The following is a 25,638-nucleotide window of genomic DNA, read 5'->3' on the forward strand; positions in this document are numbered from 1 at the left end:
CTATTTGGCTAATTATCACCATAGGTGGGAAAGGGATTCCATGGAGGAAATTGTTATGAGAAAGGAACAAATTTCTTGAAAAACCCCTCAGCTAGGATGGTGTAAATTGAACACGGACGGAATGTGCACGGATGAAGGAAAAGTAGGATGTGGTGGAGCAATAAGGGGAGATGGAGGAGAATGGCTAAAAGGCTTCTCGGTGCAGCTACAAAGATGTGGGGTGATGGAGGCCGAGGCGTGGGGTATCTTGGTAGGACTAAAATTATGCAAACACATGGGATTCAAGAAAATAGAAGTGGAAAGCGATGCGAAGCAAGTGGTGGACCTGTTAGTGCAAAATAAAGAGAGAAGTCGACATATTCATATTTTCCAGGAAATTCAGGAGATGATGCAAGGGGATTGGCAAATCAAAATCAGTCATGTCTTTAGAGAAGGAAATCGAGCAGCGGACAAACTTGCTCACCTTAGTCTACAGATTGAATCACCAAGAATCATCTGGGACACTCCACCGCCTGAAGTACGGAGCATACTCGAGGAAGACTTAGCTGGAACTGAGTTTCCCAGAAGAGTTTTTCTGTTTGTAATAGTCGTGTAATGTAATGGGTTGGGCCCCTTTTTTTTCACCAAAAACAAAAAAAAGAAAGAATTGATCGCCTAAAAGATTATGGCCTTCATTCCTTGCGCTTTCACAGATGGATTATGGAGCTTTGTTCCTTGAGCTTTCACATGTTTCCTCACAAAAAATGAATTATTACATTTACTTTATTGTTGTCTTTGGCTTTGTGGAAAGCTTCTGTTAGTATGGGAAGTTCAAATTTTGTTGATAGAACGAAACATATTTATAAATTGCATGAGTGATTAAAGGATTGGCAATGGAATTCGTAAAGCCAATATGAAGTCCGTTCTATACATTTGACTCAGGCTCATCATGCACACATTGTCCATTTAGGTGATGCATGGTCCCAGGATCTTAAGAATTAAGAGAGGGGATTTTCCTTGTGAAAACTAAAAGCCGATTTGCTACCAATCACACTATCAAAATTACTCTGTTCCTACTTCTGATAAGGATCTAACTGTTCACTTAAACCTTTTCCTTTTTATTTGTAAAATCTGGTTAATGTTGAATAATGATTTAGGTTGTGATATTTTCTTAAAATCTGGGTGTGGCTTTGATTAGAGTTTCATATGGTGATAGTTCTGAGCAGCCGGAAAATTTGCCGAGAGGTAGTGAGGGAGTGGGTTTTTTGGTTTAAATCGCGGGGGTGCTGTTAACTTAGTTTAACGGTTCTGTCATTTTTATATCAACTTTAAACTCGTACAGGGAGGTTTACATTAAAAATATATATATATGGTATTAGACGCGCTTAATAAAAATTTATGAATATTTTTGTAGCAAAACCTATATACGTTTCGTCGGCAATTTTTCCTTGTGTCAATAACTTGTTATTTTTCACCATTTGTAAGTCTGGTATATACTAATTATATAAACACCTTATCTTTCTTCTAAATCTATTACTCATGCTAAGATTAAAAGCTAATTTAAGAGCCACATAAATTTTTAAAAAATGTTATTACGATGGTGCAAACACATTATATAAAAGAAATATTTTTTTAAATGTTATTAGAGACAGTTAAGCATGTTTAAATTTTTTTAAGCAAAATGAAAAAAAAAAGGATAAACGTAGAAAAACTGTAGAAAAAAATTGAAAAAATTCCCCATAAACACTTATTTAGAGAATTAATTGCTCAATAACAACTTTCATATGTATGAAATCAAATACCAGTACTTTCTGTGTATCAAAATATACCAAGTACTAGCATTAGGCAATTAATTTATCCAAACAAGTATTTATGGGCAATGTTCCCCAAAGAAAAATTCCATTTTGGGAGAAAAATTGATGGGCTTCATTGTAAGATTTACAAAAAAAAAAAAAAAAGAGGCATATAAAACCCACATGTTCCTAATGAATCTTGATGCTATTTGGATTACACCTATAAGTAAAAAGCACTTGCAGTGGCAATAAAATATGGGACCGCCTAAGTCTTTATTATGAATCAAAAGCTTAATAAAATTAAGCTTCCATTTTGATGGCAATGGCATACAGGCATCTTGAAGATAACAATTATTGAGGCCTCTCAGAGTCGAAACATTCCAAACTTGTAGAATAATATTTCAACCATAGATCTAGTTTCATCATTTTCAGGCTGTTTGCAGGTTACACAAGAAAATTTCAAATGTCTTCTGGTAAAGATGGAGATTATCCGCATACACTCTTGCATGTCCTCAGTACCTGTGAGCCAGCTTCTCCTTTTCCTGGTAGTTTTGAACATACCTACATACAGCCATCGAAGATGAATTAAATTCAAAACATAAGAAGACAGCAGTGCCAAATGGAGTTAATATCCGTTTAGTTTCACCTATTCTGTGAAAATGATTTCTGCAAAACTTCCAACCAAAGTTTGATCCAGGTATTCTTTTTCTTTTTCTTTAAAAATCCTTTCCAATGAATACAAGAGTTGCGACCAGAAAACAAAACTATTAGCAGACTGACTAACTAAAATTGCTTGGCCCGAGGCCAAGTTAACAGCAACATAGCGCCCACTAGGAAAAGGGATTGAGATTAGAAATGCCATTGGAAGCTACCCTGCTTGGAGAAGAAATGGAGGTTAAAAAAAAAAAAATGCCATGAGAAGCCCTCAAGTGGTAAGGGTGGAGTAGATTATGGGTAGAATTGAAATCCGGGCTCAAACTCTCCTAATGTATCAGAAGGAAATGCCATTGACATTGGCTTCCCGAATGGTTTTTGGGACAACTCAACAATGTACCATAAACATAATGCACTGGAATAACATCCTTGAAAGCATCATTTCTATGAATTCTATTGATTGAAAAACAATGCTTACATTAAAGTTTGAGTACTTTGTAACTTTGCCCCACAAATAGTATTCTAGTTATGTTCTTTATGTTTATTTTTTTGATCCAAACAATGTGCCTTTCGATTACATACTTGGCAAAGTTTTTTTTTTTTTTTTGCTTTTGAAAAAAAGGTCTTATGCTGCTAAATTCTTATTAAAGGCCATCCACACTCCACAGAGAATGTAAAAATTGTAAATTAATATACCCCAAAAATAAAAATAACACCACGAGTTAAACTTCAGCTATTTGGCTTATTTGATACCACTGATATTCCTCCTTCCCAGAAGAACTGTTGACATGCTTTCTTACTGTAGATATGAAATTTAGATCTACCAATCCGTATATCATACAGAACATGAAATAGGGGGCAAAGACATATAACATCTTCTGAGGAATAAGTTCAAATGCTAAGGCTGCGTATGCTTAGAACACTATCCTAAGCTTATCCTCAGCTTCCTTTGTAATTAAACTATGGAGTCTGTTAGTATTTTTAAAATCTTCCCTCTCATTCCTCCTTGGCCTCAGCTTTCATATTAACCTTGCGAGGAGTGAATCAAAATCAACTATTCATGACAATATTCGATAATCCGTCTTAGAGCGAGAATCTTACAATTGATGCATTTGTTTTAACCTTGCGGAACAAAATCAGGAGTTCATGGCAATTTTATAATCCTCCCAGTGCAGAATCTTTCAACACCATGCTAATAATTGAGATGAGCGAGAAAAAAGATTTACACCACACAAACTAAAGTAAAACACACAGAAAAATGCAAGTCCTAAGAAAATAAGACAAGGAAATCGAATTAAAAACTCATCATTTCCCAGATCAGAAACACATGAAGGTATACATAAAAAGGGCTTTACAACAATGGAACAAAACATACGTATAGGTGCCGACAAGAGGACCGAGCAAGAGCGTGGCGCTGATCCAATTCTCAGAGATCTTGTGGTGAATCTTGGAAGGCAAATCCTTCCAGAGACCAGTCATAACTTTCTGCTGGAAAGGTGAAAGAGCATAGACCACGGCCTTCATCCTAACGGGTTGCTTCCCCATCTCGGCAGCTCAAGTTGCGGTCGTCGTCTTCCTCCGATCAAATCCGGTTGGGTAGGAAAAGAAAATGCAGTGATGGATTGGGGCGGGAATGGGCCCTGAAAACCCTAGGATCCGAAACTTTCGAATGTCCTAACTCTCATTCCGACCCGAATTCGAGTGCCTTTCCTTTTCTTTTTCTTTTTTTTTTTTGGGGAAAAGAAGGAATTCATTACTCAAATATGTACAGGACCGAGTGCCTTGCTCGCTTCAATGGCTTTTTTACCCGATACGGTAAACATTACAAGATATTATCAAAACTAGAAATTTATCCCGGATGCACGGATTAGCATAGTTGATTATATTTAAAATTTTAATAAATTGCATTATCTGAAATAGCTTAAAAGTTATTTCTAATGGAAATATATTTCGTTAATTCATTTTAATGGAATTTGAATTAGAAATGCAGAATTTATGGGGAATAGATAAAAATTTGAAATTATTTATTTATTTCTCCATTTAAACCTCTTATTGGCATACTATTTAATTATAACACCCCCATTTAATGTAATATATTTAAATTTTAATTAAGATATTATTCAAATTTAAATTTATTTATTAATTTCTTCATTTGAATCTCTATTTGTAATTGCATTTATTTATAATGTTTCCTATTTAATTCAATATATTCAAATTTCAGTCAATATGTTATTTAAATATCATTAATTAAATATATTCAGATTCTATAATCTCATATCCAACCCATTTTCAAACGAATCGGGTATTACAAGTTTTCAAGAATATAATTGATGATTGATTGATAAGACACAAGAAGTTAAAATGACAATGAAGGTTCGAGTATATTTTGAAAAACAGCACCGTTACACCACAACTATGACAGTCATAAAAAGCAGTTCACGCCCAACCTAGCAAAATAAGTAAAATAACGAAAAATAATAGAAACAATGATCTTCATAGGGAATTCCTGAATGGTAACTGCTTATTTTTCCTTCTTGATCTTCTTAACTGGTTTTGTGGTGCTAAAGCTTGGTGTTGATAGTTCTAATATGCCAATATCATCAATTTCGATGGGTGCATTCCTTTCAATTTTCTACCACTTTGTCAAATTTGTTGTAGAAGTCATCAACTGAGATGTGTTAATATCATCATTTTCAACAGATCTATCATTGCTCGTCATTTTTTCACATGATCCAGACGCAGATGACTCCAATGGTGAACTCTATGAAATATAATCAAAGAACATTAAGGTTAACAGACTAAAAATTTTAATGTCACTATATATGATGAGATAGGGTAATATCATGTGTAAATCGGATAGAATTGGTATGTTACTTACCTTCTCATGGGTATTTGCGTCAGAATATGTGAACTTTTCAAGGATATCTTTCTCTGTAGAGAAAAGGGAGACACTCTACTACTCATAGGGTATTTCAAGTTGTGTTCCTTGACTTTAAGCATAACAACGATTTCCATTCCAGAAACTTGATTTAACTCTTTCGGGAAAGAATGAGGTGCTCCTTTTTGAAATTACAAGACATATTTTGAAACAAATATAACAACAAACAACAATCTACAAGAAGTATATCTTATTATATATATAACTGCAAACCTTGACTACTGCCTTCCTAAGATCAACCGCTGAACAATGTATGAGTTCGGATGCATGACGGTTGAAGAACAGTATGGAACACTTTGCAGTAGAATCAAAAACTGTGTAATGAAGCTTGAATCTTTTCAAAACAAAGGTTCAACTGTTAACATGAAGTGTTATGAAAACCCATAGTTAAAGAATGTTGACATTAGTTAAAACTTACTTGGGTTCAGTCATTAGTACTTCCCTATGACAAGAATTGCATTTCAATTTGTCACCCTCATATGCTGGCTTTTTATCGCATGGACATCCATCATAGTACCAACCGTAAGATGTCTCAACTTTTTGGATGGTTACTTTGGTAACAACTTCTGATGCCTAATAAATTACATGGAAATAAAGGTTAGTAATTCAAACATTTAAACATTTAGAAAGTAATTACCATGACAAAAAGCTGATGAAATGAAAATACTGGCCTCTGTTAATATGGAAATTTCACCCAATGGAATTCTAGTAGGGAAAGTTAAGAGAGAGTCACTGGTAATCTCGGGCACTACAGTAGAAGAGATCTGTGAGAAAGCCTGACTTGCTCCAGGCATAACATTGAGGCTGTGAAGGGAAGCTGAGATTTAAGTCTGAGAACACCATTATATGTATATATATGTATGTATGTATACACACTTACAAGACAAATGCTTGATTAATATAAAACAATGATAAGTTTTTACCTGTCAATAAAACTCCTGACCTCTGGAAAATCTGGATTGAAATAAACTCTTGTCACATAAAAGGCATTAGATATGTGTCCATAACCTTGAACCAAAATTGAAATTGAAGTGTAAGTCTCATTAAAAAAAAAAAAAAGAATCAATGAGATACTGCTAACAATATACAAATACTTTTTTTCCTTGCAATCTTAGCAAACCGTATGACAACTATAGTGGGGACTTCTAAATCATCTGTCCTCGCCTCAAACGCCTTTTTTGCGACCTCCCCAAAAAGAGATACATTTACTTGGATTTCACTGCAAATAAACGATAATAAAATAAGAATATGTCAAATTGACGTGCAATCATCTATTTTTATCCTCACTTGTTGGAGGTCCTAGATAAGAAAAAGAAGTGTGTTACTTTTGATCAGCAATAGTGAGAGCCAATTTCTTCGTTGTTCCAAAATCATTTTTATGATCAACCAAGTTCCCAAATGCTTGTAGAAATCCAATAATATCTGCGTGAACTTGTTGAATCGGTAAGAAGAAATTGAAATGGATATAATGTCACTCAAAACACAAACATGCATTAGATACAAGCAACGAAAACAATATAGGAAAGGAGTGCTAACCAACTAATTTATTGTTTTTGGCATTGTTGTTGGCAATGTCCTTGATTGGAACAAAGTTAAATGCATACAGGGGGATTGGCAAATCATGCTCTTGAAAAAATGTCATTGCATGGAACATAATTTTGCAAGGATGGTCACAAGTTTTGTAATTGTCATCATCATTGTCCACGACTTCGAAGTTCTCAAATTGATAAACCCCACCCTCTACTAAATCTTTGACATATCTTTGTATATGTCCTTTATGAGCAATGGAAGCTTCAATCCTATCACCCTGGTTACATAGAATACAATGAAATGAGTTCACTGTAGATATTTTTTTCAATGAATAAAACAATATTATTACTTACTAACCTTTTCATCGGACAAAATCATACTAACTTTCCAAACATCAAAAGGTGGGGACTTCTTAGCTACTGTCTACTTCCTTAGCACTCTAACAATGATGCACCACGTTTCTTTGCTACAATCTACATCCTTGATCAAATCGTGAGGGAAGTTCACCATTTGCTTTGACATCGAAATATGAAGCTGTGTGAGAACAAGTTAATTGAGAGAAATGTTGGCAAATAACGTGAAAAGAATGGGTTAATTAATGGGAGCGTTGTAAATAACGTGAAAGAAATACTGGGGAGCATTACCCTTTTTCCAAGGTGCACCATTTAAATAACGTGAAAATCATAAGACAATTTGCAAGGTTTCCTTGATTTCTTCCGTCATTTAATTAACCTATACCATTTGAAATGGAGATGCGAATTTTAATTAAAAAATTCCTCTGTTTGAACCTCCAATTAAATTCTCATTTAATTATAATGCACCGCATTTAGTTTAATTTAATTTAATTTAATATGCACAAATCCCATATAACTGAATATTTTTGGATACCATAATAGATAGTGAATTGAAATCATCTTTTAATTCTATATGTAATAAATTTTACGCTTTTAGATGCCCTAATTCAGTAAGCGAAGAATCCAGAATGCGTTGCTTAGTTTTACCACAATAAAAGTGTACGCTGACATTTAAATATTTAGGGACCATGATCAAATCAGCATAAATCCATATATCCAAATAGAAAGTAAATAATATCATAAGATTCTTTTGTTGAGTATAAAAAAATAATTGAATTTAACTCTAATTGATTTTATGGAAAGGATATTAAAATAAAAAATGTAAAATAAGAAGCTATCAGTGTGCACCATATCATCAATATCAATATAAAACAAAAGAAATTGTGATTCTACATATTTATTGGGTTTTCAATTTTAAAAATGTTTTTTAAAGCATTTAAATGTAATTTAAAATTTAAATTTATAAAAGAACGTGTTATTTTTCAATTGTTATTTTGAATTTGAATGTTATTATTACAACTAATATAATTTTCAAAATCTATTTTCAATCTAATATAATTAATATATGCCATAAAAGATATTATTGTATTAATATCCCAATCAATAAATTTGGAAATCCATTTAAAACATAATCATTTCATTGTTTTGAATTTGATTGGTTAATTCTCTAATTAATAATTTCTCATTAATGCATTTAAATAACACGTCTTTTCAGAATAATAAATTTTGAATTGTAATATGATTTTATTAATAATACACCAAGCAAAATACATTGATTGCGAGATCCAACCCTTATCGATCTAATTGAAAATTTGGATATTACAAGATTTCTAGTATATAGTTGATGATTGATACTATGTGCGGTGGGAAGTATTCCCCAAAATACGTTATTGGACTTTAAATTTCTAAAGAAGTCATTCACGTTAAGAACGATTTTGGGAATGTAATATATTTTTTAATTACAAAAATTAGAAGTCGTTCATAGTATGATAGACTTCAGTCTTGTCCGTATTCAATAAGTGTTCCAGCGTGCCTTTCATTGATATTTTCATCACTTGTACTATAGCTTGGGTCAAATCAATCTATAAGATTCGCCATGCGTTGTCTGTTTAGTTTTCTCAACTTGTGAAGGCATAGTATAAAGCTGAAACGTGAAGTGACAGAAGAAGAAAAAAGGTATGTGGAAGTAATAAGTGCATGGTCTATATAATTGTTGCATGCTCCAAATTTTTTTCTTGTGGTTGCTTTCTTTCCTCAGTCCATTCTTCCTCTTTCTCAGTCCATTCTTCCTCTTCTATAGATATTGGCCATTTCTTCTTCTTTTCAGTTGTTTCCTTCCTCTTCTAGTTAGATATTGGTGGTGTGTGTTATATTGTGGTATACTGCATTTTATTCCAGCTTAAAGGTTGATTACTGATCTGATTAAGGTGCATCTCTTATTTAATTTCTTTTTTAATTTTTATAGCAAAGTTAGTATATTTAGTCATGAACTTTTTTGACAAATTGAGTTTGTTATTAAAAATAAAGACATGTTGCTAATTTTCTTATAATAAATAATAGAGTAGTACTAGTTAAGCATATTATATTACGTAATTGTATTCATAAGAGATATAACAACCTAAAAAAGAAACTAACTCTAATGTGTTCAATGGATCCGCAATAATTTTTATGAAAATGCAGAGAGGGCATACCTTTAACTAGAAAATATATGTATATATGTCCATTAACATCATGGATGAAAGTATGAAAATTCAAATGTCGTAGACATTATTTTTTTTTTAGCTAACTACTAGTTAATATTTGATTTTCCTAATAAAGGATTAAAAGGGGACGGGTATAAATGATTTGGAAGAAAAAAGTAACTAAAATATAAATCTTTTAAGACTCAATTTTTTTAGAGCAAATTTCCAAATTAAAAATTCATTAAATAAAAAAATCATGATATAAAAATTACATTTTATTTATGTTTTGACGATGTTGAAATCCAAAAGGACAATAATATTAAATATGTAATAGTTATTAAAAAGAAATAAATATTCCCTCATACTTTATGTATTTTAAAAAATAATGCTAATTTATATAGTTAAATTCCTTTAGCTAAAAATATTAAATATTGATTTTTTTAATAAAAGAACGCATGTTTCATTTTCTTCTTGAAAGGCTTTAAATATATTTAATTATGTAGATTTTTTTTGATCTTATATTTATGTGGACTTGAGAACTTTGTTCAGTATTTTTTTTTCTTCTTGTTATTATATCATTAATTTTAGGATATTTAATATATTATGCATGTAATTTCTTGTATTACATTTCATTTGGAGGCTATTAATTGTTTTATTAATAAAAATAAATTGATATGTAGTAGTAAATGTAGCATATGTCTATATATAGTATAATATTTAGAAAATAGGTATAGATTAAAATTTTAGAATATATATGGTATAATATTTAGAATATAGGTGTGTGTAGATATTTTGAAAAGATCAATTTTAAAAATTATATATTTGTATTATTTTATAATAATTTTTTATATTTTATAAATAATAGAACATAGGTTGAAAAGTGAAGTATATTCACTGTAGGGAGTATCTTGGCACAAAAAATTTGTAAACAAAGATAAATAAATAATTAAATTTAATTAGGAATCATTTTTCTATGATATTAATATTGTGGTGAGACCATTTTGTGTATTTCTATGATACAATTTTTTTTAAAAAAATAAAGTTGTTAATAATGTTATAAAAGTTGGTAACCATTATATTGAAGTTGTAAAAATTTTCTAAAAAAAATAGTTGTTAAAGTTGTAAAAATACCATTTTTAAGAAAACGTATTGTTAAATGTTATACCAAAGTTGCCAATAGAGTCACAGAACTTGTTAACGGTATTATTGAAGCTGTAAAAATACTTTTGGAATTTTTCGAAAAACCTATTGTTAACTGCTATATTAAAATTGTTAATAGTATTACAAAAATTATTAACCGTTATAATGAAGTTGTAAAATTTTTTAAAGAAATTGTTTCCAGCTGCCGAAACTCTAATGACGGCTGCCAGCGACAACATCAGAGCTCCAGTGACCAGCTGGCTAGTAAGGGTTTTGGTTTTTTAAAAAAATAATAATAAAATTAGGGACAATATAATTATTTCAGCAAATTTATAAATGTCAAATTGGTCACTTGTAACAAAATTGAAATTTTCTAATTTAAGTGACTATTTTGACATTTCCAACTCCAAGTTCAAGTATCATTTTTGTGTCATGTTTCCTAGAAAGAAAGAAAGAAATGACATCGTGGCATTATACATAAGTTAATAGAAGATGCAGAGAAAGTTGCCGTGTTGATAAATCATCAATGAATAACATCAATATATAAGCTTATAAAAAAACATCAATATATAAAATAAAGATTATAACAAATCATATAATTTAAAAATAATAATATTGACAACTTTTTTCCCACTGTCAAGGTTAGCTTTCTGTATGACATTCGCCAATTACTAAAGGAATTAAAGGGTGTTTGAATACCCTGAAAAGTGTTTCTTAAAAATACTTTCCCCAATCGAGATAAACTCCTCCATATATTTATCTCGTACATCGTAAAATCACTTCTGAAACCATAGTTTGGTTTCCACGCAAACACCCCCTTAATTGGATTTGGCCATAGAATTACTTTTTAAGAAACTGTAAGGATGTCTCATTAATGTTAATATCCACGTATGTCAATGTAATTGGAATTTCCCACCCTGACGCTTCAAATTTGAAAACAGTAAATATGAAAGTGACAAACCAACCACAAAAAGCAAAACAAAAGGGCTCATCAAAAGTTCAACGCAGCTCAATGATCAGATAACCTCTTTCACAGCAAAGTTCTTCTGTAACATAAAAGAAAGTATCCTAGTACATGTTAATGTAAGCAAAAGGAAACAGCAAAGAAATCAAACAGATTATAAACCAAGAAACTAAACTCAGCTAACCGAGCTTGTGAGCTCTTTATGAAGAGACAAAATCAAAATCCCAGTGAAGGAGTTAATAAGAAGAAGAAAAAACATGATGCTGTTGCAAGAATGAGTTAGAGATCTAAGGAACGTAATCATTTTCTATGACTGGTCTGGTACGAGTCCCCAGAGCTAGAGGTGCTTTGGACCCTCCAATGGATGCCATGTGCAAGGGTTCATTGCTTTCTGCAGCCCACTCCATTTCCTGTATCCTCCTGGTTTCCTTAGACCTCCTAACCTTAACAAGCAAAAGATACAATACTATCAACAAAACCAACCCACCAACCAAAGATCCAACAATTATCCATGGAATATAGGACTTCTTCTTCTTCATTCCATGACTTTTTTCACTTGGAACTCCAACAGAAGTAGAAGGAGCTGGTGAAGGTGATGGAGATGGAGATTCAGAGTCTTCCGCAACTATAGAGAAATGGCCTTGTTGACCTGTTGAACAGACATTCCAGGTAGTAGAATGTCAATGAACTGAACCGTTTAAATCAAAGTACACACATTTGGGTGACGGTGACGATAATGATGATGCAGAATGTGGCTGCTGCTTCTTCTTCACATCTGGGAACTTGATCAAAATTGGCTGATCAGAAGCTCTTATGTCCAGTTCAGGCAACTCAGTGGCAGACAAATTCGCAGCAGAATAGGCCAACAGACCAATAACTGGAGCTAAATAAGTGTAACCAGGTAAAGGGTAAAAATGGTCAGACCAATTGCCGAAGTTGTGATACACCAAAACAAGCCTCTCCACATAAGGCTGTTCAACAACCCCGCTTGGGATCTGAAACTCCTTATAGCTTTCAACACCTCTGATCCTCAAACTACCACTCCTAAGCCTTAATGCCGCAATGCTAATTCCTGTTAGGTTAGAGGGCAATTTCCCATCGTAGGGAATCCCAGTTCTTGGCCTAATGAAGGCCCTAAAAGCATAGTCCTGAAGAAGGGCATCCAGTGAGCGAGCTGATAACCCAGGAGAAGAAGCTGGTGATGATGACGACTGAGCATTTAGGAATGGGAGTGAAAGAAGACATGGCAATGCGAGCAGTAGAAAGAAACTGGTTCTGACCCTCATCAAGATCTCATGCGTACCTTCAAAAAATTCAATGAAACCCACTAATTAGAAGACTGAGAGGCCAAACCCCGAAATTTCCAAGTCCCATAGTACATTTCACCTAAATCATCGAGTTACAACAAAACCCCGCCTTCAAGCAACCAATTCCTGTAATGGGTTAACGACAAATCTTGGAATTCTTATATCTGAGTTAGTGTTTTCAGATTCAAAGAAGCCAGCAATGCGCAAATCTTGATTCGGAAAGATAATGAAGAACAAATTAAAATGGCTATGAAAAACAGATTCGGAGAGACCCGAATTTCATCAAAAATTCAAGAGGCGACTGAGATGTAAAGTTTGGACATGAGACTGGGGAGTTGAAGACTTACTGTAATGAACCCACATTGAAGCTTCATTGTATTATGTTAATGGAGTTTGGAGCAGCAGACACAGGGTCCTCCGAGCGCGACTCTTGCTTCTTCCCGTACCCACCTGGCACCCAGACTCTCTCTGTTGTTCTTTAGGCCGAAAATCACGTAATTTTTTTTGTCACGAGATTCGATTCTTGAAAATTTCTTACCGATGATTTGTACCATTTTAATCTAATGATATAATGATGAAAATGGTTTAGGGAAAAGAGGGAAGGTGAATTTCACATTATCGAGGGACGCGTTTGTGAATTATTATATGGACACACACACACACACACAATTTTAGTTATGTACAAGTTATTTCTGTTTTGAAAATTTTTGCGTAAAAGATAAATTGTATACAACTGAAAAAAAATTATACTCACTGCACTAGCTACCTCTTTCTACTAATTGTTTGAAAAAATTGGTGATATATTGAATATTTGATCAGCTATCAATATATAATTAATTTTGTTTCAGAACAAAACATTAAAAATTTGTCAAATTTTTCATAATAAAAAATAATTTTAAAAGTTAGATTTTTTATTAAAAAATTATTAAAAATAATAAGAAAAATAAAGAATCAAGATTACTGCTGGTTTTTTCAATTATACCAACATCTTGATTTCCCCAAAAAAGGATTTTAATTTTGTTAAAAGGAAGAGGAAAAAGGTCAATGTCAAGAATTTGATTAGGGAGGAGCTGGAAGTAGCTGTGAGTGTGCAGAAAGAAGTTAAGCGCAAGGCAGATGCAGTGAATGCCGCGACCAACCCTTTGCCTTCCTCTTTCCCTCTCCTCCCCTCTTCCTTTACTAATCACTAATTTAATTACCTTCACCCCAAAATTTCACTTTCCTATCCTTTCTTCATTTTGCATTCAAGGAAAAATTCTTAATAAATGAATTCTTAGATAAATTAAAAAATAAGTTGAAAATACCAATTTAAATAAATATAAATTTAGAAATTATAAATATGAATATTTCATTTAGATTTCAAGTGTAATCCATAAATTAAGATTCTTGTTTGTATCTAATTAATACAATTTTTTCGAATTTAGATAATATTCCCCCTTTAAAATTTTAATAAAAATATAAGATGTTAATAAATTTTAAAATATACATATTTAAGTTTGTCAAAATCAAACTCATAATAAAATACAAAATTTGCATGCGTAAATTAACAAGTATTGGTCTTATTAGTGGAATGGATTATAGCTATGAAATTTTTTTTAATAATAAAAAGTTTATGTGAGTTAAGTTCCGGGAACTTATTAGGGCAAAGACAGGCTTCTAAGCTCTAAAAACGCTTATAGAGTTACTTATAAATCGCCGACTGATAATGTTCTCATATTGATAGTAAGATTCAAATTCATGATTTTATAGGTTATGAATAAATTTTTTACCAACTAGATCAACTCTTATTGGCATAATTGTGAAGTTTAGACTTTAGATTCAAACTATTCTTTGAGAAAACTATCTACTCATCTCAAATTTAAATTAGTCAAAATTTAATGTAGTTTTGAATTTTGGATGGTATGTTAAAAAAACAAAAAAAAAAATTGTGCCAAATCCCATTAGGGCTAAAGGCTTCTGAGTTTGAATGAAGCGCGTGTTAAGACTTAAAGAGTCACCACCTAGAAAGTTCGTACAGGGACCATCTATTATTTTTCAATAATAACGCACATATTATACTTTTTACATACCTCACAACTTCACGTTTGCAACAAAAAAAAAAATTCATAAAATCAACAAAAGTTGATGTAATTGGAAAGGAATCGATTTATAATACACAAAGGGTGTGTTTGGATGAAACCAAACTATGGTTTAAAGAACAGCTTATAGAGAATAGATTCTGGAAAAAATAGATTTTGTGAAGAATAGATTTTGTGAAAAAGTGATTCTAAGAAGTGAGAGTGTGTGGATAGTTATTATCAGAAGCACTTTTTATATGTACAAATTATTAAAAAAAGCATAAGTTAATATGATAATTACATAAAACATAGATTGTATGATATATTTTAATTTGAAGGAATAAAATTGTTAATAATAGATTTTTTACCAACATAATTAATAATACATAAGATAATATAATTAATACTCCCTCCGTTCCTTATTATAAGAGACATTTGATGCTTATGGCATGTTCCTATATATAAGAGATACTTAAAAGTTGTCTCTACTTTTTTGTGTTGATTTCCTATTCTATCCATATTTATTGTCTCCAACTCACACTCTCTCTCCTTCCCACTTCTCTTTCTTTTAATAATTTACCATTGTTCTCTCTCATGCTCTCTCTCCTTATTAATGAGGGTATTTTTGAAAAAAAATTATACTTTTTACCTATTGATTGTTTTTAACTAATTTTAACTGTTTTTTTGATCAACGTAATTCGGTTATTCGTTTCTTATAATAAGGAACGGAGGGAGTAATTAATTAATATGTGTATATTTATTTATAAGATATAAGATTAAATATGTTTATAAAAAATTAATTAAGGGGTGTTAAAGTCATATTATTGTTGAGATTTACTCTAATAGGCACAATGATACTCTCCAATTTGAGCCAGAAGCAGAATGGATTCACTTCTCTCAAAACCATGGTTTTGGGTTCCAAAACCATAGTTTTGCCCAAACCATGGTTTCAGATAATTTGTACCTGTTTGGGTTGTTTTTTTCCCAAATCATAGTTTGGGTTTCCAAACCATGGTTTGACTTGTTATCCAAACAGGGCCAAAGTCGTAAATTTGAATCACATTCTTGATATAAGAATTTTATTACTGGGTAATCTGTAAGTGCTCCCTAAGCCTAAAGGTATATCATAATCGTGATGAGTTCCTGAAACCTAACTCATCTAAATTTTTTTATTTCAAAAAAAAATTTGATAAAAGAAGTGTTTAGTGTCTTTGCACTACAAGTCCGGCCATGAACCATCTGACTTTCACATTGTTCACAGCGTGAGCACTGAGTGGTATTACCTTCATGAATGTAATTAATTGACAATAAAATGTGGATTTTGTTTATATATACATATGGAGAGAGGCAGGTTCTTTATTAATAAATTCTGGAACAAATGATTTGACTTTTCATAACTTAATCATTACCACAATTTTGCATTGTCATTTGTCAATAAAGAATTTTTTGTTTATCTAAACATGTGAATGAATAATAAAATTTTGTGTGCTCTGCACAAACTCAAAAATGGTGAAAGTGAAAGGGTGGGAGAAACCGAGAAAGTCACAGCTTGAAAGTTTACAGTTCCATCTTTTCACCACTTTAAACAAGACTGCTTTGAGTATCATAATCTCTGCTTCTAAGAAAAGGTTTCCAAAAAAAAAAATAAAAGGAACTTTAATGTCCTTTTTTACACTACAAGGGGTAAGAATTGTGTCTTGATCGTGCATTTATTTTTCATCTTTTGAGAAGAAGAAAGAAATAACATGAATTTAGAATTGGGAGTACCATTATGCAATATTTAAGTATTTTAGAGTTGGGTTGATAAGTTGGTATTGACATATAGCTGAAAAAAGGTGCTCTTTAATCAAAATAAGATTTTCCTCAATGCTCATACAATCACACACACTCATTGGTACAACTTTTTCTAAGGGATTAAGGGTCGGTTTGGATGCACTTTGGGTTGGCACAAAAGCTGCTTTTTTTAACCCAAAAGCATATTTGACAATTTTTTATGTGTTTGGATAAGTTTTTAGCCCATTTTTGTATGGACCAAAAGCTGATTGCAAGCACGATTTTAATAAACATTTGAACCCTTGCTAATCGCTTATTTGTCATGCTTGATTTTTTCAGAATCTAGTTTTGAAAAACTAGTCCAAACATGCTCTTAAGAAAATATCAATTTAAAATTTAAAATCTGTAATAAAGATTTACTATTCACAAATTCATTTCTCATACTCTATGAAATATACATGGAGATGGATCTTATGATGGTAGAAGAGTCACATTGAATATTTGCATCATTGCAAGGGCAACGAAGCTTTGAAGGAAACGAAAGGGAGAAACATGGCATTCGAGGAGCAAGAGGAAAACACTAAATTCTCTTTTTAAGTAAATTGCAACAAGAATAAAATTAGAAAGTGTTAATTAATATCCCTTTAATAGAAATCATGAATTTATTTCTTTTCTAAAAAGCGCCCTATAATAGAGAGATGAAAAGGAGTATAAATTTAATTTTTTGGCACCACAAATTTCCATTAAAAGACATGCTTATTACAAGAATACTCCATTTGATATAAGTGATTTTTAACAATTTCATCAAACAAATAAAAAAAAATTAAAAATTAGTTAAAGCTTTAAAATTGTCATAAAATTTAAGCAATTTATAATTTTACCCTATTATCTTCTATACTCAACTGTAACATCAAATCAGTCTCTACTATCTCTTACCACTCTTATTAAATAAGAGCTTATGTGGAAGGAAAAATAATGCTCTAAAAAAATTAATTCTATAAAGCATTAAATTCTTTCTTCCAATAATGTTTTCAATAACTACTCATCCATTACTATTCATGAAGCAGCTACCCTGTTAAATGGGAGGCATTTTTTGAAAATATTGTATTAATTTCTGATAAATTTAATAAGTCCAGCTACAAGAACCATTTTGCTTAATTTTATTGATGTAGCTAGATTACGACTTAGGAGTACAATAAAGCATTTCAGAAGATGGGAGCAGGCAGTATTCAGGACGAAAACACTTGAGTAGATTACTTATGTCAGGAGTAATGGATATTTTGAGTTTTCATTTAGACAAATAATGCTTATCTTAATTTTAGGCATAGCGACTTAATGAGTTTGTGCATATTAATTATTAGTTCTGATATGTCAACAAAACAAGAAAAATGACTCAAAAATATAGTGCCCGTCCCACTAAATCCGAACTAGATTACTCTAAATCAATTTTGCACTCTGTAAATTTTTTTTTTGCAACTTTAGATGAGACTTTTAGTTTCTTTTTTACCATGAATGACAATCATTTTAAATTAACTTTTTAAAAATGATTTTACAATTAAAAAATTTTGTCTCAATTTGCAAAGCTAATACAAACACCCTTGAAATTCAAAACATAATCTTTTCAGTCAGAGTGATTAAAAAGCTCATCAAGTGGAGTACATTGACTTTGAATGCTCCGTATTACATTCACTCTAGCATTATTGGACACATCTTCACACTCAGAATTTAATATTCTAACTTGATGTTTTATAGCGATTTTTCTTTGTGAAACGTTACCAATATAAAAATAGTCCACCTTTAAAAGAATTTATAAATTAAAGAAAAGTATTAATGGCCCTTGACTAAACAAACTGTCCTTACAACTTCATTGCATCAGATATGATCAAATACATGATGCACAGACACAACAGCTGGGTAGTACCATGGGAACCGGGACACCAATTTGCTGCTATACATAAACTCCCCCCTTTAGGGTTAAGGCCGCTATACAGAAACCTGCTAATTTGGGTTTTACGCTGATACATAAATTTGGAACTAAAAAGCTTAAGTTATACAATAAAAGTAATATTACATAACAGGTTATGACACCCATGAAACGTGCAGGACCAACAATTAAATAATAACAAATCAAAGGAAACAATAAGATATTGGTACCATTCAAAACATTTCCCATCAAATTTGTATAGAAGCAGGAGCATTTCATGCGTCACTTGGTGTCCATTACTGGAGAAGATGATATGCTTCTTGTCAGTTCTGAAGTCTTTGTATCCCTCCCTGGTATAGGTGAGACGCTTCTCCTCAGTTCCAAGCTCTTTGTGTCCATGTCAAGGGCAGTGGGTGAAGACAGTGATGGTGTGGTTGGAGATGAAGATACGGAATCAAGCTGCATGTGAGGCCCTGGGGGCAAATTGAGGGGATTAACTTCGGTCACTTCCTCATTGCTCTCATCAAAGTAGACAACATCTTGCATGGTGAGCTGGTGATATTCAACGACTTCCCTTAGAAACCGATTCTCCCGGGCAAACACTGAGTTTTCATGAGCCAGGCGAGCTTTTTCAGCCAACAGTGTTTCAAGTTGAAGTCGTATCTGGATTGGAAATGTTATCATAAAAATTAACAAATTATTTGGAGCAAGGGGGAAACTAGAGAGTTCGAATCTGAATAATAAAATCCAGGATCAAATCAAATTGAATATTTAAATGTCAAACAGCAGGGGAAAACAAGCATTTAATTAAACCAAAGAAGCAACTTAGTTAATTATACAGGTTAAAAGGAATAGTGAAATTAAAGATAGAACTGCATACCATATCATCATCTTCTGGGTTGTCTCCCCTTTCACGACTCTCACGAAGAATTCTATTTTCTTCCTCCAGCTGCGCACATCGATCTTTTGCAAAAGCCAAATCAGCTTTAACGGTCTTCAACTCCCGAAGAAGCAACTTTGCTTTGGCCGCCATTGCCATTGCAACCTGTTATATACACAAGGTAAAACAAATAAGCCATTTCTAAATATTCCTTTTACATGAGAAGCAAAGCAATATGGTAATGATAAATATTAATAAAATCTATAAACTGCGTAGTAACTGGGACTCTCTCTCTCTCTCTCTCTCTCTGTGTCTGGAACACAAAAAAGTATGCTTTACCTGTGAACAAGAATGAAAAGAAAATGCATGGTTTAACATGGCCCCTTGTTTCTTTTTGGGGTTTTTTTTTTTTGGGGGGGGGGGGACTTGTGGGACATGGAATCAGTCCTTGCAAAAATCAAATGAGAACAGAATGCTTTAAGAATGGGATGACCATTATAATGTTAGTTCTACAAAGATATACAGAGGGGGGAAAAAAAAAGATTTGGTTTGCAGGTCTTCAAACGGTGAGCCTATAATTGGTTGGAAAGAAAATGAGCTAGTTTCAATGAGCTGGGAAAATAAAAGGCTTCAAGAGTTTATTGAGCAAATACACACTCCTTGTCCACCTTCCTTCTTCATTCAGAGGAAGCATGACTTGCAGAAATAAATGTGAAACCCCCAAATAGTAGTTAACTAGATGAATTTTTCATAAGAACAAACTCCTAATCCTTTAGGAGTTCCATTAGGAGTTCCACTAAGGTTTCTAAACAGTAGTCTTTTGTCAGTAAAGGGGCATAAACCATATGATTGGTTCAGCAGAATTTTTTTGCCTTGTCAATAACTACTTAATCCTAATGCTCTGCTTGGATGCAAAGAAAAATTGAGAGGAAAGAAAATGAGAGGAGAGAAAATAGAGAAAAGGAAAAATTAGAGGGAAGTTGTTATCATCCCTCTTGCTTGGATGGATGAGAGAAAATAGAAAGGAAAGAAAATTAACAAATATTTAAATGACTAAAATGTTCTTATCAAAATATATCATATTTAAAATTAAATTAAATATTGCAATAGAAAAATTATCCTAACATTAGCATCATCAAATAATTTAAAATCAAGTTATTTGGTTTATATATTTTCAAATTATTATGGTTTAAAACCAAATTATTTAATAAAAAATTGTTTTAAGATAAAAAATAAAAAGTGAATAACTTTTTTAATATAATAAAAGAAAATAAATATGGAGAGGAAGGGAGAGGAGGGGCAATCATGAAAATCTTGTTTTCCTTCCCAAATCTCTCCATATATGGAAAGAAAATTTGGAGAGAAAATAGGATATAGGGCCCACCTTATTTTCTCCTTTACTTTTTCTTCCTCCTACATTTTCTTTCCTATCCAAGCAAGAGAAAACTTGTTTCTCCTCATGTTTTCCTCTCTAGTTTTTCCTCCTCCCTAATTTTCTCTCACTCCAAGCAGGGGGTAAATGTTAATGTTGTCATTCACCAAAAAGATAAAGTAAATTTTAATGTTGTTAGAAGAAGACCCATGATCAATTTTAGCAATATGTTCCTCCAGCAATAGTCCTTTGAGCTTGAAGAAGCATTAATGGAGTAGAAACCTGACATACCTTGGGCCGAAATTTAAGAAAATGAGGCTGGAAAGGATCAAATATCTCATTGCTTGATCTTAGAAGCTCCAATACCATGTCAAAAGCCTTCATCTCAAGCTTAACCAGTTAGGACTTGGGAGAAGGCTAAGGATTTATTTTATTAACATTTCTAGCAATTTAGCTTTATCATTTTCTATAATAAATGACAGCAGGTCAGATTCATGGTTAGTATGGAAACCAAATTAATCAAGCTAATAAAGATCCCTTATAGCTTATAAGTAATTACACAGGCCCAACAATTATCATGTTGAGCAGGTACTGAAGTGCTAAATAACTCTTTACAACGAGAAACAACCCTCATCTTTCATTATGCATGTTAAATATACCAGACGGTGGACTTACAATTAAGAGGCACAAAATGGCCTCCGTTAAAGCCAAATTTTACTCCTATATGAGCAGCTATGTTATTAATTATTATCCATTTGTATTCAACCGTTGATCTAAGTTTCTGCAATTCTGAGCAGCTACACCAAGAATTTAAAACTGAACAGTGGATTTGTTTTCATAACTAACAAATGAACACAATCCCCATGCCAAAAATCCCATTTTAGAAAGCTGCTTTTCAACCAGAGGACTATATGCTGGGAGAATAATGATTGATCACGCAATTTCATTCAACCACACAAAAAAGTGATACACAGTTGCCACCTTACGTCGCGAGATGCCTTCAATTGAAGTTCTCGGTCTGTTTGCATCTGGGTCCGTGATTGTGAGTGTTGGTGTGTAGCAGAACGGTTTGTCTCCTGCCTCTCTAACTCGGAGCTGCCAGGCTTTTTCTTGATATGATTACGAGTTTCTTGGATGATGCCTGAAGTCCGATTCTCCACAACTGTAAAACCCTCCTGCAAATGTGAAGTAACGTTAGTGCTGATAAGACCTTGGACTCCACGGACCTTTTTTTTTTTTTGGGGGGGGTGTTGTAATGCCTACGGCTTAAAAATTTATAGAACCTACAAATTATAAAATGACTTCCTGTTTCTTTCAACATGTGAAAGAATTTAGGAGATTACCTCCAAGGCATTACCAATGGTGCTACCAATATTGCTTAGAGAAGACGTGATTGCATCAAATCCCTTAAGTAACTTTGGGTTATCCCTTTTGAGATTTTGGGTTATCCCTTTTGAGATTGTTCTCCTCCATGTTATATGAATGTTGGAACTACAGAGAGAAAGAAATGATAATCAAATTTGACAGTTGAAGCCATGATGAACAAGAAACCGCTAATAAGCCAAATGCAGAAACTGTGACAATAAAACACCTCAATTTCCACAAACAGCCGAAAAAAAAAATCCATATTGAGCCAGCCACAGTAGATTAACACAAACATTCTCATCTTATTGGTCAGACTTTTGGTGCAATAAGTTGTATTTCCCTACATCAGATGCAATTTTCTTTTCTTTTTCTGGTTTTTCTTTGGATGAAAAACTATAACTCATATGTATAATCTACTTTTTACAATTCACTAATATTCATCACCGTTCCTAATATTTTTTTACATTCTATAACATGATTCTATTTGAAGACTGTTCTTCCAAAGGTCACATCAAGCAACAATGCTTTTAAATAGCATTATCATTTATTACTTTACTATGAATAAATCTTTGATTTTTGTGTTTCCCTTAGAAGTTTATATATTTCCCCTGCAATGCAAGAAGCAAGTTATTCTAGTTTACTATAACAAGGGAACTCAGAATAATGAACCTTCATCAGCATATTAGCCAACCTTAGCATGTTGAAAGTTCCTAGCGGCAAACATATAATTCCTAGCGGCAAACATATAATTCCTATCTCACCTTGCCCGTAGAAGCTGCACCAGGCATTTGTGGCTCCACCCTCCCAGGTGCTTTAGAATGCTGGGTTGCCTGTTCATCCTCAATTATAGATTTGGCTTTTCTGGCCAGAGAACCCCAAAATCCTTGCTTGGACTCATTCAAGGTTTTCATTGACGTATATTCATAGACTCTTGAATCCTATAATTACGAACAACATAACAAGTTTGGCAGAAAGAAACAAACACTTCAAATCAGGGAAATAGTGTTCTCCGTCTGGAGAATATAAATTACGAGTAAAAGAGAGAGATGTAGGCAAATATTTTTGACATCCATTTCCCCATATTTGATGCTTTAAATCATTAAGGAATCCAATATCCAGCTTTCATTTACTGTCCACAACTATAATTAGTGGATAAACTCAATTCAAAGATAGAGGCACTGGAGCACGTGGTTTTGAAGCCTATAGACTTTGACTCATCCCTATAACCAAACTCCTGAGACAACTATTTCTTAACAAATAAATTATTACATAATAAAATGCTACTTATATCCATCCACTAAAAATCATAGCAAGGAGAACATACCATTGCTTTGAAAACAATTACGGCTCAAAGACATACATAAATGATGAGACAGCTGTTACCATGATAACATATTGATAATGAAAATCTGTGTTTCCAAGAAAATATGGCTAAAACTCAAAAAATTGATGTAAATCCAGAGGGAGAGAATTTATGCTTAAAGACAGCTCACAAAATCATCATATGTTTTGACAGAGAGTAAGAGCCCTGAAGAAGATAAATAACATAGAAATAATTCTAAGAGTTCCTTTTGTTTTCCATCTGATGAGTAATTACGAACAGAGCATGGAAAATTAAAAAACGCTTTCGGTCTGCCATAAGTGCAAAAAAGTTTTCATTTAACTGATCAGAAGCTTTAGAAAGTAAGCCAGCTGTCAAACTTCAAAACTTGGTGCCAACAAAATTGGATGACATCGAATCTCAAACTTCATAAACCTGGAACTTATGATATCATCCTTAATCACCGTCCTGATTGAGAAAGAGATCAACAAAATACAGCATCCTTTTAAATTTATGAAATTTCAGTCCAACTAGAGGAACCAAAAACGAGAGATAAGTCTGACACACTGATTTAATATAAGCAGCAGCACACAAACAGCACAGACCTACGAGGATAAAGGAATGCTTCAAAGTCAAATGTAATAAAACAGCACAGACAGCAGGTGTTAAACCGACTAGTTTACATGTTGAAGAATTGCATATAAATATAATAACGAGAGTACATCGCCCTTAACGCGCTCAGTAGTGTTTTCTACTCTAGTTTCATTCCGGACAGAAAAATTCCCTCTTGTTTTGATCAATTTTGGCCCAGCCAAGTGAACAGTTCACATTTTACTACGCATCAAACCCGAAGACAGAAACAAAAGTCACGTGGCAGAAGATAAAGAAGGTGGGAAGAAAACCTTAGAAGATACAGGTGGAGTAGGAGTTGGTAGGGCAACGGGAGGAGCACTGGGAAGGTTGGAGTGACGGTAAGCAGAGGAGAGGGAAGAGTCCCGACGAGCCGAAGATGCTCTAATGGCTTTGGCAGCTAGTGAAGACGGAGACGAAGTAAATGAGCTGTCAATATCAGCGGGCAGGGCATCAAAAGAAGGAGGAGGAGGAGGAGGAGGGTTCCGAATTCCTTCGTCTGAAAATTCTTCAAATGTCGCCGACGGTCTTGAAGTTCCTTGCTGCCTCCTTCTATACGCCATCTTCGACATTAACAAAAACAACGAGTTCTTCTCCTTCGACACCGTCAGCACGAATCAGTTCTTGCAGATGCTCAAATGGAATTTGGCGAGCAACCCCAGAATCCCAGGAAGCGTTAAGATTGAATGAAATTGGAATTTGGGGACAGCCAAAAGGTCGAAAATCGCAAGCAGGACCACCCTAATCTTCTCTCTCCACCATCACCAGTTGCTTGCTTCTCTCTCTCACACCGCTACGTCAACGCACTGCAACGCTTGCTCCCTCAGATCCGGATCCCCATTATTCACGCGGAGATGCCCATAATTCAAACGGGGGAACCCGGGTCGGATCTTTCGCGCCGAATTACCTAAAGCCCAAAGTCTTGCGCAGGGGGTTTGGGCCCAATAACCTCAAAACTAATGGAAACGTACGCCCGATCTGATTTAGAGATGGCCATTGAACAATGGGCTGCATGGGACAAAGTTCTATATTGCGCTTAGTCCATTTCTTCGTTATCAAAAAAAGGGAGGACCTGTACCAAAAAAAAAAACAAGATGGGTCCTCTTCTAAATTGTTTGACATCCTTATTTTTTCGAATTACTTCATTCAGTATCCCAAGCCAGCCTTTATGTCAGGGAAACTCAACAGGCTTGGACTAATCCGGATTTGGCCATTGCAAGACCCCAAGGGCAGCTAGCCTACCACCAGTTTTTAACGCTACTGCATGCCCAAGGCTCAAACTTGACCTTTGGTTAAACTAGAACGACCCCTTACTATTTGATTTAAGCGCTTGGTGGGTTGTGTGACATCCTTATTTCATTTGAATGAATCTAATTGATATGACCAACGAAGATTGGGTTTAGTTGTTCACAACATGAGAAATCAAACTTTGAATCCTTGCTGGGATGAAGTATTCACATTTTGCTTGACGTACT

At 33.3% G+C, this 25,638-nt stretch overlaps 3 protein-coding genes and 1 pseudogene across 3 annotated transcripts; all 4 read right to left on the reverse strand.

Moving 5' to 3' along the window:
- Window positions 1-2,083: 2,083 nt before the first annotated feature.
- LOC114758148 (cytochrome b-c1 complex subunit 8-like) lies at window positions 2,084-3,997 on the reverse strand. Its single transcript, XM_028947167.1, has 2 exons — window positions 3,802-3,997; window positions 2,084-2,333 (listed from the first exon to the last, which is right to left on the reverse strand). The coding sequence occupies exons 1-2, from the start codon at window positions 3,969-3,971 to the stop codon at window positions 2,285-2,287; spliced, it is 219 nt and encodes a 72-aa protein (XP_028803000.1). The 5' UTR covers window positions 3,972-3,997; the 3' UTR covers window positions 2,084-2,284.
- A 1,061-nt stretch (window positions 3,998-5,058) lies between these two features.
- On the reverse strand, window positions 5,059-7,272 carry LOC114758129 (uncharacterized). The gene is made up of 9 exons (XM_028947146.1): window positions 7,252-7,272; window positions 6,901-7,171; window positions 6,690-6,786; window positions 6,459-6,583; window positions 6,288-6,372; window positions 6,036-6,168; window positions 5,783-5,937; window positions 5,578-5,698; window positions 5,059-5,187 (listed from the first exon to the last, which is right to left on the reverse strand). Exons 1-9 carry the CDS (start codon window positions 7,270-7,272, stop codon window positions 5,059-5,061), a joined length of 1,137 nt encoding a protein of 378 aa, XP_028802979.1.
- A 4,532-nt stretch (window positions 7,273-11,804) lies between these two features.
- On the reverse strand, window positions 11,805-13,290 carry LOC114758102 (uncharacterized; annotated as a pseudogene).
- Window positions 13,291-18,589: 5,299 nt separating this feature from the next.
- Window positions 18,590-24,975, reverse strand: LOC114758157 (uncharacterized). Its single transcript, XM_028947178.1, has 6 exons — window positions 24,436-24,975; window positions 22,969-23,150; window positions 22,191-22,308; window positions 21,834-22,022; window positions 19,476-19,640; window positions 18,590-19,258 (listed from the first exon to the last, which is right to left on the reverse strand). Exons 1-6 carry the CDS (start codon window positions 24,733-24,735, stop codon window positions 18,878-18,880), a joined length of 1,335 nt encoding a protein of 444 aa, XP_028803011.1. The 5' UTR covers window positions 24,736-24,975; the 3' UTR covers window positions 18,590-18,877.
- Window positions 24,976-25,638: the final 663 nt, after the last annotated feature.

The sequence above is a fragment of the Neltuma alba genome, unplaced genomic scaffold (genome assembly GCF_004799145.2).
Source record: "Neltuma alba isolate B1F8T4 unplaced genomic scaffold, ASM479914v2 tig00001517_pilon, whole genome shotgun sequence".
Classification (NCBI taxonomy): Eukaryota; Viridiplantae; Streptophyta; class Magnoliopsida; order Fabales; family Fabaceae; genus Neltuma; species Neltuma alba.